At 36.0% G+C, this 12,207-nt stretch overlaps 1 protein-coding gene across 2 annotated transcripts in view; it reads right to left on the reverse strand.

Annotated features, from left to right (window-relative positions):
* The window catches only part of ATAD2 (ATPase family AAA domain containing 2), a 38,444-nt gene that overhangs the window by 9,936 nt on the left and 16,301 nt on the right, over positions 1-12,207 (reverse strand). For both annotated transcript variants that reach the window (XM_062570597.1, XM_062570596.1), the window contains exons 11-21: positions 11,933-12,048; positions 10,390-10,564; positions 9,628-9,716; positions 9,131-9,290; positions 7,689-7,779; positions 6,932-7,246; positions 5,627-5,753; positions 3,764-3,947; positions 2,005-2,190; positions 634-769; positions 290-486 (exon numbers count right to left, since the gene is read on the reverse strand). In XM_062570597.1, coding sequence (XP_062426581.1) covers positions 290-486; positions 634-769; positions 2,005-2,190; positions 3,764-3,947; positions 5,627-5,753; positions 6,932-7,246; positions 7,689-7,779; positions 9,131-9,290; positions 9,628-9,716; positions 10,390-10,564; positions 11,933-12,048 — 1,776 coding nt within the window. The remainder of the gene's footprint in view (positions 1-289; positions 487-633; positions 770-2,004; positions 2,191-3,763; positions 3,948-5,626; positions 5,754-6,931; positions 7,247-7,688; positions 7,780-9,130; positions 9,291-9,627; positions 9,717-10,389; positions 10,565-11,932; positions 12,049-12,207) is intronic.

The raw sequence follows: 12,207 nt of genomic DNA on the forward strand, positions 1-12,207 counted from the left end.
CTTGTAATATACCTACATAGCAAAGCCTTTTCATGAGCAAACTGTAGTGGTATCTGTTCTGACTTTCTAGAAGGAAACCAGGGCTTTCAGTGGCTACTCAAAAAATGAACATTTAAGAGCCTCAAGAAGTTAGCAAAACTAAATGTAAACACACTTTCTGCTCCTTGAAAAAAATCCTATTAATACAGTGCTAAAAACAAAGATAAATCTTTCTCTAAACAACACACAAATGCTGGGCAATTAAAAATACACACAGACAAAATGGTACTATAAATCAATACTAATTTACCTCCTCTAGGTCAACAGGCTTTGTGAAGACCCTGAAACGTCTGTCAACAGCAAGTCTATGAGTAACATCCCTTAAGAAAATCCTAAGTTCCCGAAGTGTATCCTCCTCTTGCTCCTCCAACTGTTTTATTTCTTCCTCTGTTAGTTGTCGGGGCTCAGGTGGCGGTGCCACAGGCAGTACTTCCAGGGCCTGCCAAACTTCAGTTAAACAGAAAAGTTTAGCCAATTTATAGTACTCAAATATAAGCATACAAAAACTTACTGACAGAAAATCTATTACCAAAATAAACACTGCATGGCTGTTAACATACAGTTAGCAAAGTTTTATTTGTAGAATATCCTCACCTGCTTTTTTTCTTGATGCAGGAGGTTTAGCAGCTTGATTTACAATTAAGTCCTCAAAAAATTTTCTTCTTTCTTCTTTACTAGGCAACCGGATATTAAAAACTTCTCCATAATCATTAATAAACAAATCTTGCATCTGAGGCATATGAAGGAAAGACACTTCAGATACAAGACTAAGAAATCAAGAAATTCATATTCTACTCCAAAAAATGAATAATTTTAAAAATTAAGCTAAAATGATCTGAATAAGAAAAACTGTGGAAAGTTACCTTCCTGATGTTAAAAGGCTAGATTTTCTTAGGTTAACATGGCAAATAAAATATCTTCTTTAAGGAAAACCTCTAGAATTTAAGCTCAGTGAAGGGACCATATGACACACTGATAGAGTGATGACATTTACTGCCTCTGAAATTGCTTACTTTGTATTTACTTGCCTCATGCCCTTCAGTTTGAACCCTTATAAGCAACCACAGACAGAACTGGCAAGGTTCAGCAGGTTAAGATTTTTTTTTCTTTTTTTTTTTTTTAATTAGTGTTTCTGAAGTTGCATGCTTCCAAGTTTCATTCTATTTTTCAATTTCTACTAGCAAAAGGAGGGGGAGGAATTTCAATATTTATTTTAGAAGGAATTTATTAACAGTGCAAAAGCTTCTGTGGAAATTCTAAGCTAAGCACTTTGAAAGCATTTGATAATAAACACATCCAGTTCAGATTTTTTCTGCATAATTGAGACAAAATAATCAGAATGAGAACAGCCTGTTTTGTATTTTAAACATCTTACTTTAGTGCAAACTCACAGGCGTCTATAAAGTTAAACTTCAGTAAGAGCACGTCCTTATTTGGGAAGACAGCTACACTGACTTCAAAGTTATTTAGCTTTCTAATTTTTAAAGCTTTGGCTTGTACAAAGAAAGAAACTGAAATTTTTGTTAAGTCATTGAAATTCTAAATTCACTTCCATTATTTACAATGTAACAACTATATTTTGAAAGGACAGACTATCAGAAGAAGTGTACTCCGTAAAAATATCTTTTTTTGTCATTTACATTGCAAACTGCATATGATTGACTAAGTACATAAATAACCAGCTTGAAATCACTGGAATTATTCTTTTAAGTAAATGTATACGCTTGTCTAATAAGCATGCCTGTGGAAAGGGGGTGAAGGCTGGTTTGAAGTGAATCTCTTGACTAAGAAAACATTTCAGACAAACTTTTTCAGTACTGTTTTCTGTCTAAGCAAACTTCAGAGATTCAGTAGGGTCTCCTAATAACATAAGTATCCATTTGCTTAAGAGAAGGATTCATAAATTAAAATGAAACTGAATAAAAGAAATACAAAATTATTGATAGAAATTACAGATAGAAATACCTCTTTTGGGAGATCTGCATGACATACATCTGATGTTGCAAGCAACAAAATTGGAGCAAATGTCGGAATGTTCTGTAATAATGTTGTAAAAGTAGCTTTCAATGCAGCTCCAACTGTCTCCCACCATAAATGGATATGTGGAATATAAATTATACTTGGTGCTGTCCTCTGAGCTTCTCGGATCAACTAGTAAAATGAAAGCTTTGATAAGAATAATGAACCAGGTAGTATAGGCTGCTAATATATAACTATATATCAAAATATCCTACAAAATTGGAGCACATAAAGACAAAGTGCCAAAACAAGCCAACACAAAACCCTATTTATTAATAATAGAGTAAAATTTTTACTTTGACTTAATTATTGACAAAGCTACACAGATAGAAACAGATCCAAATTACTGCCTGATTTCAAAACTGCTTAGGTTTAAGTTAAATTCCAAGGATCCTCAACTCAATTAATGTGATGGTGAGCTCAAAGAACTAAGACGAGCCCTTCAGAAAGATGCATTAGCATGGGTAAAGTGCTACACCACTGTAATTGCAGTTTTCAATTCACGTTGGGTTTGTATCCAAGTCAGTTTGGAGCACAGAAGAACAAACAAAGGCCTATGTGAAAAGGCGAGGGCTGACACTGTAAACAAAACTCAGCTATAACTCATAATTTCAAAGTATAGAGGTGACCAATCTTCAGCCTGTCTGAATAGCTAAGTAGCTCTCAGCCTGTCGTTTCCAGAGAGTCCATCAGACCAGAGTACATGCTCTGGAAGATCACGAGCCATTGCCTGCAGCTGGTAGGTACCAGAGTCACACAGAAGGACATGAATCTACCACAAGAAGGAAGTAGCAAGTGTCCTTTCATATGATTAATTGCTCTGTGCACCTTTTCAGATGATCAACAGGCAGTTCTAGTCAGAAGATGGAAAGTGCTAGCAGTAGATCTGAGCACAGACTAGACAGTCTAGTTACGTGACCACAGATGCAACCATCAAATAACCAAAATGGAAATGTTCCTCATATGTGATAGATAGGTATCCTGTCATATAACATCTGCCTTACTTGTGCAGCTCTCAAATGCTTCTAATAAAAGGTCAGAATGTTATAATACAGTGATGAAAAAAAACAACAGAATAAATTTCCTGCCTGAAAGTAAAAAGGAACAAAACAGTACTAGAACTATTTATACTGTATTTCTCTAGCTAGGAAAAAGATAACAGTGTACCAGTAAAAGTGTTCTGGAAGCTTAAATGCTTTCACTGCACATGCTACAGTAGTATAAGCTGTAAATTTATAGGAAAAAAGAAAAGAAAGCTATTTCTTTCCTCCAAAACCTTGATTGTATTACACTATCATTAAACAAAAACCAACGAACCAAATAACTAGAAAAAGTGCATGCCATGCAGTCAGGCTGATACAGAGCCATCTACTGGGAGTCTTAGGAGGCAATGAAACCACCTTCTGGATCCCACTAAGATCAGCAGGTGTTCCTGCTACAAAGCCAGGTTTACCAGCAGCATCTTTCAGCTTCCTGAATGGCTAGGAATATCCTCACTGTTTAATTTGGAATAGCAAACATTGTCATGTACAACATCCTTAATCCTGCATCATTTAGTATAAAAAAGAGTGTATTTTCAGACAGAAATAAACACAAAGTACATTAAAATTGGGTCACCTCCATTAACAATGAATTTCACTTACCTCACTTGAGTCATTTACATACAGTCAATGAATCCCATGAGATTAAAGAGAAAAAAAAATACCTGTGCACATGTTTCTTCTGGTGATGTGACACTAACAAACAGAACTGACAGGTCCAGTGTATAAACTGCAAACTTTTCCAGAGCATGTATTACTGCAGGTGCTAAGTGAGAACCTTGTCCATATCCTGGCCTTCCAGCTAGTAAGAGTCTTGGCCTGTACGATGTTGGCTGGTAAGAAGCATTTCTAGAAAAAGATTAGAAAATAAGTAGTTTAAAAATCTAGTGATGAATACAGACATAGATGTTACTTTTCTCTGTATAACTTTTTTTAATGTAGCAAGCAATAAATTATTCTGTGATCAGGAAGACTACTAAATCCCATTTTCTTAAAGACTCATACCATACAGTCCCTAAGCAAGGCTACTGATTCCGACCTTGCCTGCTGCTTGTTTGGCTGGGTAAGTGATGGCCTGTAAATCATACATGGTGACTGTCCAGCCAAAAACACAGAGGGCAGCCAGTCAGTTACCTGATACGGGGGAGAATGATAATTTTCTCTCTCACCACACACCAATCTGGATCTCTTCACTATCCACAAGATAGATCTTGAGCTTAAACAGTTTTGAGATCTCTATATCTGTCAAGTTTAGCTGAAATTGGTCAACAGTTATTGAAAAAGGTGGGAATGAAAGAGCAGAACTTCTTAGAAAAAAAATTAACATGGCCACTGAAACACATTAGCTCTATCTGAACATGTGCAAAATTGTAGTTGGTTAAATTAACAACATTACCATTAAGTATCTATGACTTACATTTATTTTATTCAGTCATTCAAATTGTTTAATCTTTTCTCATGTGCTATTTACTACTAACTCAGATTGCAAATAAACTTCCTAATAATCTTGTTTTATTATTATGAAATGCATTAGCAAATATGCCACCACAATACTGCAGTACCTTTTCTATCTCAAGACAAAGTTCCGAGAGACTTAACCAAGTTCAGTAAGTCAGAAGATTTCCTGAACATCACAGCAATATAAATTGAGAAAAATAATTGACTCAACTGTGACAACACAACTTACCTTTTCAACTGTGGATTTAAATGGATTCCACATTAAAATATCCAATTATTATTTTAAGCTTAGTGGCTTAAGGGTAAAAAAATGTAGACGCTGTTTCAAGTTTTCCTTATGCTGTTTTAACATATCATTTCTCGACTTTGTTCCTACTGCATAATTCACTACTGTTTTAACAATCTTGGAAGGTAAAAGGGTAAAAGATGGCTAGACAAATCCATAGTTTTCTTAAACTAAAAGGACAGATAGTGCACTACTTTGGTCTTGAGCCTTTAAGGAATACCACGGATCAAATCAATAAGCCCTGAGTTTGTGGATCTGTTTGGCTTTGGAAAAGGAGACTGGATGCTTCAGTTTGACCAGCTGTAACAATGTACTTCACTAGAACTTTAGTACCTAGTTTTATCTTCATGCTTACTTCTTGCAAAAATTGATTGCCCCACCACCACTGCACACAAATATTTATTTACTCTCTCATCTACTGCCCTTCACACTTACAACAGCGAAGTCTGTTTACAAAGACACAACAATCTGAAGATTTTGAACCTAAAACCTTCAGTGGTGCCAAGTGACAGGACAAGAGGCAACGGGCACAAATACAGGATGTTCCACCTGAATATAAGGAAAAAATTCTTTACCATAACAGTGGCAGAGCACTGGAACAGGTTGCCCAGAGAAGTTGCGGAGTCTCCTTCTCTGGAGATACTCAAAACCCGCCCGGACACGATCCTGTGCAACATGCTCTAGGTGACCCTGCTTGAGCAGGGAGGTTAGACTGGATGATCTCCAGAGGTCCCTTCCAACCTCAACCATTCTGTGATTCTGTGAAAAGGGAACAGGCATTTACCTGTTAAAGTTGAGGAATTTCTCCTTTTGTTTCCCAGGCATTTTACGAGATAGCTTATCTTCAAAGACTGAAGGTGCTTCCTCATCACTATAGATTGAATCATTTTTTAAAATATGGTTTATACCATCTGAAAGACAAGAAGGATTTGTTAACTTTCCTGGATAGTCTGTATCTCTCTCTCCTGCTCTAATATAGCTTCTAAATCAGTGATAAAACCCACTTAGCTTGTATTTCTCCATTTGAGGGGCACGCACTGAATGCTATTTCTGAAAACTTGATCCTACCATAGACCTAAAGAGATTGCACAAGTCTCTACAAAGCTCTCCTGAGTCTCATGTTTTGCAAAAAGTATGTTTCTCTCAGTGAAAACTCATTTATTTTTCCCCTCTAGAACAAAGATACGTGATTATCAGGAACAACTTCTGTAGTTCCTAGACACCCACACAACCCATGAGGCTGTGTATGTCTAGAAGCAGTGTCCCTCACTAAAAGTATGGGAATTAAGCGAGCGTGATGGCTACAAACTCCCATTCATCTGAGGACTGCTGATCCAGGATATATAGATCAACGTGTCTTTAAATAAAGCACCTCAAAGATCACTGAAGGAGATAGAAGACGACAGCACAGAGGGTAAGCAATTACTGATGCCCTAGCCACTCTGCTTTCATGTTGTTAGTGGTTTTCTGCCTACTCTACTAATAAAAGTGCTTCTACCAACTCTATTGGTGGTAAAGCTGGTAGGATATTGTCAAGAAATATGATGTATATGATCTCACATGCAAACGTACAGTGCGAGTCACAAACATTTAAATTAAAATGTTATGATGAAAAATGATGATAAATAAAATAACATTTAACTTAAACCAGCTATGCCAGCATCCCAAAGTTGTTCAATAAAGGAATTAGAAACATTTGTGTAGAGAATTCCCTTGCCTCTGAAGAAATATTTAAATATTTATTCTGAAAGGGAAAGAGGTTCCTTATACTTCAAAACTTAAATTAACTTCTAAAAATGATAAATATTATGCTGGCTACTGTCAGAAGCAAGATGTGTTATCAGATAACATGTCATTCCCTACTGCAGACAGTGGGTAGTTCACAGCTCTCTCATTTCTCATTTCAGTTTAGAATCCAAAATAAAAACCATGTAAAGTATTCTATATATTCCTGAAATAAAAGTATGCAAATGATAAAATTCTACCATTTAAAAATCCTATTAAGATGGGAAGTTTTGCATATGTTGATTGCACAAATGAGAAGTTTTTGCTTTAGCAGAATTTTAAGAAGTGAATGTTATTGTTGTACCTTGGTGTTGGTCCTTCTTTAGTCCAAGTTCTGCATGAGGAAATACTCTCTGCAGGGCTTCTAAAATTCTCTCTAATGTATTTTCAAGCAGTGGTTTAGAAATGGGTGATAATGCTTGTCCAGGTGAAGCCACAGCCCTCTGTGAAGCTGGTACAGTCTTCTGCATAGCCACGACAAAATCCTTCGCTGTTATTTTAATTGAAGTGATATCTAACTGCAATTTCTCACTGCTTCTGTATATTTGAGGATAGCGTCGGCGCAAGGCACACAGGGCAGCTTCAGCACATATGGATTTAATATCAGCACCACAGTATCCTAATAAACAAAATACCAAATTGAATGTTTTATCAGTCTCAGGCCACATAGGAAAGTCAAGAACCCAGTTTCTGAAGTGAAACCTATAAAGACTTTGTATGCAGTTCAAAACCAAGTAGTTTAATAGAGAATTTAAAAGGTGTTACTGCACTGCAGAAGAACTTTTTTTAATCTGGCCTGCAGCCTGATATCCATATAAATTAGCCTTCTAAGCAAAATGTTTCTCCTGAGAAAGATGCCCAAGAAGCCATTCAGTGTTCTGAGAAACAAAAAAAAAACAAAGTAAGAGGGAAGCATCTAACTTTGATCACTACCAGGACATGCCAGCTGGCTCATAGGCTAATTCTGCAGCAAGGCACAAGAGCTTGGTTACCACCTGATATGAGCTAAAACTCCTCAGGACTCAGTTACATGCAATAACTCATTTCATTTTTGATCTTACCAACACATTTTTCAGCAAGCTCTTCAAGAAACATGTCCAGTGGCTTAGGGGTCCAGTCTCGTGTATGAATCTTGAGGATCTCTTTTCTAGCCTAGAAAAACAAAGTGATTGCATTATAGTTTGTCTTACGACAAAAGGCAGGAGCAGAACCCTTCACATTAACAGATTAAGATAAGCAATTATGTTAAAACTTTCAGGTATTTTAAAGTTCAATAAATTCACTCCCTACTTTTTAAAGTTTGATGATTATCAGTTTGTTACCATAAAATCTTTCTGGGGACCTGTACAGGAACAGAAGGTATGTAGAGCTTCTAAAAAAGTAAGTTTCAACAAGTACGAGACCTACTGATCTTGGGAAAAAATTTTAATAGAAAACTTAGCTGGAAACAGGAGATTTTTCCTCAAAGAAAATTCTCTCAAATTTAGCAAAATGTCATGACAACAGACTCACTGGTTCATCAAATTTGCTTTTCTGTCAGTTCATTCCACAAAGCAGTCCTAGGACTGTTTCAAATTGCTACAATTGCTACAAAGAACAGCAACTATGATTCAAGCTAGTAGGTAGAATGTTAAGTTTTGTCCATTTTTCATCTCTGATCTTAGCCAGAGATTCAGTTAAGTATTTTCTGGTACACAGATTAATTACAGCTGTGATTTCTAGAATTCTTCCACACTAGCTAATCATATAACAGCTCATATTACCCCCTCTCTTATTCATGAAAGCATATGAAAACTGGAGTCAAACATTTATACTACATATGCTGTTTTGTGCATTTTTACTTGCCTCCAATCCAATAAGCACTTTATCCTTTTCCCAGAAAGTGCCAATTAAAAAGAAAAGAATCAGTGACAGCCAGAACACAGAAGGCACGAAAATTAGTTTCAAATGGAGTTTCTTAAAAAAAACAAAAAAAAAAAAACCAAAAAAAAAACCCCAAACTTTTGGTTGCTATATACCCATTTTTTCATTTCTTAGATATCGCCAGTGAAATAGAAGCTTTCCAAGCCTTGCCATTGTGCTTCACATCTTCATCCAACTCCCTGCTAATACTAGTAAGAATGTCAGTTCCCAAAGTAGCTACACTCTTTCTTAAATGACAAACTGAGAGCGAGAACACCACTAAGCAGACTAAGTAAACATGAATGACTTTGGGAACAGAGAAAAAAAAAATGTGCTCCAGCTTAAGTGAAACACCCAATTTTAGCTTTGATCAACTTTATCAACTTGGGGAGAAAGGAGTTCTCTAGTATGTATACCATTTCTTTCATACCAGATCTACCCCCCACAATATGACAGAGTCTCTCAGGATATTGCTCTTTTGTGCAAGCTGTACAATACTGCATTTCCAACCTAATTGCTCCACGATACTGTGTTGTTACATGGTTTTGTTATAAAGAAAGACTTTGCTGCATGAGAGTTAAGGCTGAATACAAATTCTTACCTCTTTATTCGGCAAGCTGAAAAGAAATTCTCGGTCAAAGCGTCCAGGTCTTCGTAAAGCAGGATCTATAGAATCCAGTCTGTTGGTGGCTCCAATTACAACAATTTCTCCTCTGCTATCTAGGCCATCCATAAGTGCCAGAAGTGTTGATACGATAGAACTAGCAGAAAAATATTATTTAGTTTCACTGGTTTAGTAAATTCTGTTACATTTTGCACAACTTTCTTCAATGGTCACTCAAAAAGGGCAAGCTTTTGCTCATAAGATGCTGATTGTGAAAGGACTCATTTTAAGACACATAAAAAATAGATAAGGTAATACAGATGTTATGCTAATATCAAACTTAGTGGGTCATGAACTATTGTTTGAAGACATGTAAAATTTAGTATATTCAGCTACAAGTTTTCAGGATAATATGTCATATAAAGTTAAACAGTTTGTGGTGGTCTTTTCACAAAGATCATCCAGATTATATGTAGATGCAAGAAATGTAGTACCTATGAATTTGATCTTGTCTACTGGACCGCACAGGCGCAAGACCATCTATTTCATCAAAGAAAATAATGGAAGGCCGCATCTGATAGGCCTAGAACAAAACATGGATACAGGAATACTGACATAAGTAAAACAGTGCTATTCAAAGAGGAAAAGCATGAAAAGTATTATGGTTGAAACAGAGCATTGGAACTAGATTTTCAGATCAGTATCAGAGATCTCTATTAATAATAATTAGCTCCCATATCTATCAATAATAATTGAGCTAATGGAGTAATGGACACGAGTAACAGAAGACAGCAGACTAGGCCAACAAGTTGTGACTGGGTGAGAGGAAACAAACCATTACAGTAGTTTTTACAGTTATTTGGCAAAAACAGAGAATGGAGTCAGAACTTAATTCTATTACAGGTTCTGGAAGCAAGCTTCCTTTCTGAATTTAAATTATTCTGTGACTGTGTTCTCAGCCTGCATTTGCTTTCCTCTAAAACTAAGTCACTATCTCTTCCAACCTCTTCTGTGTTTTGGTGAGAAAGATCATTGGTTTTAGGAGTTTTTTGGGTGTATTTTTACTCTTTCCCAGCACATCTCCAAGATTTCAACTCCCTGATCCAAAGTACAGAGACACTGAGAAAGGAAACACCAAAATTCCATTTTCAATGGAAGAAACCGACAAAATACAAAAACAGAGTTCTCCTTAAAAACGCTCATCACAGAACATTACAGTTACAACTGACAGAACATATTGCATATTTGAACCTTACCTGATCAAATAATAAACGAAGCTGTCGTTCAGATTCTCCTACCCATTTACTTAGGCAATCAGCACCTTTTCTCATAAAAAAGGCTATTCGTCTGTCACCTTGGCTACATTCATTAGCAAGGGCCCGAGCAACCAGTGTCTTTCCAGTCCCTGGGGGACCATAGAATAGACAGCCTCTGTAATAAAGAGATTCATATAGGACAAAATTGTGCAAAAATGCCTATTTCAATCCCCATGCCTAAAATGAACAACCCTTCCCTCCCAACCAAAAACACTTTATGTACAGAATAGCAATAATATCTAAATTGTGAGAAGAGTAAAAACAGGCGGAAGTTTTGTGCTTCTACACAATTTCACATGACAGTAAACAAAATAAACAAAGAGGATAACTCAGATGCACCAAATCTCCAGAAGAGAGTGCAGTGTCCCAGCAGGACAGTTCCAAAACTGCTGACAGACTTCACAAGTGACTACAGCAGAGTTGAGCCAAACAAGAGCAAACTTCTGCGGAGAATCTGGGACTGGACTAAGACAACTTTTATCTCACCAGTTTGTTCCTCAATAATACTGCACATTCTTGTTTTCACAAAAGGCAAGATTGATAGTAAAGCATTTCACTCTCTCTTAAAAAGTTTTGAGTTACTGGATTTTGTCTCCTAGACTTTGTGTTGCTGGCAATAAATGGAAGTCTAAAGTTGGGGTGGGGGAGGAGGCATTCTGCATTTCCAGGTAACATTTAAACATCAAATAGAAAACCTAGTGTATTACTGTTTAAAAGAGAATGTCAATCAAAATTTTTAAATGTTCTGCAGCTTTATTTTTTTTAATTTTAGTGTTTTTAAAGCTATTGAAAGCAAAGAATTTAAAGTCGTATTTCAACATGGTATGATTGAGTTTTGCTGACTGAGACTACGTAAAGTTAACGATTATATCTGTAGACTTTAAACCCCCCAAAAGGAATGATACACTATGTATGTCTAAAAAAGTTATCCCAACAGTTAGCTATAAATTAAATATTCTATTTCATAACGCAGTGTCAATATGGCTATTTAAGAAGTGGACAAATTTTTAATTTAAACCAAGCATAACTAACACTGCAATGTTCTAGCTGTAAGTCCTAAATATTACAATTGATACCTAGCATTAAAAAAAGAGAGGGATGAAGAGAGAGGAAGACAGTTGTACTTTCAAGCAACAAATTACAATCAACTTCCGACAGTTGCTTCCTGCTTATAAATTAGACTTGTGCATAAAACACTCAGAAACAAAACAAACACCTTCCTACCTTTTAAAAACAAAACACTGAGTATATTGCTGTTTTAAAACACCCGACACTAAGTCTTTAAACATGACAAGGCATTGCTTATATTTTGAACCTACATATAGTTAAGATTTTATACATTTTTAAGAAATTATTTTTTACTATTAAAAAGACCTCAACAATGCCAAATTTTTTGAAGCACAAAAATATACTGTGCCTCAGATTAATATTCTCCCCCAAACAGCTGAATTAGCATTTCTAGTTTTTATATAGTGTATGTTACCTTGGAGGCTGAATTTTGAATCTCTCAAAGACTTCTGGATAAAGCAATGGAAAAATGACCATCTCTTTTAATGCTGAAATGTGGTCAGAAAGACCACCCACACCATCAAATCGTACCTAAAGATAAATTCAACAGAATACATTTCATATGTTAAAGAAAGCTGTAACCTAGAAAAGATTCTATCAGAAATTATTATATGCCAGTGCAAAGGAAATGTTCAGGGCAATGCTGTGAAGTTCCTTGAGATAAAACTGTAAACGAAGCTGGTTGTAGAC

Source organism: Rhea pennata, chromosome 2 (genome assembly GCF_028389875.1).
Source record: "Rhea pennata isolate bPtePen1 chromosome 2, bPtePen1.pri, whole genome shotgun sequence".
NCBI classification, from domain to species: Eukaryota; Metazoa; Chordata; class Aves; order Rheiformes; family Rheidae; genus Rhea; species Rhea pennata.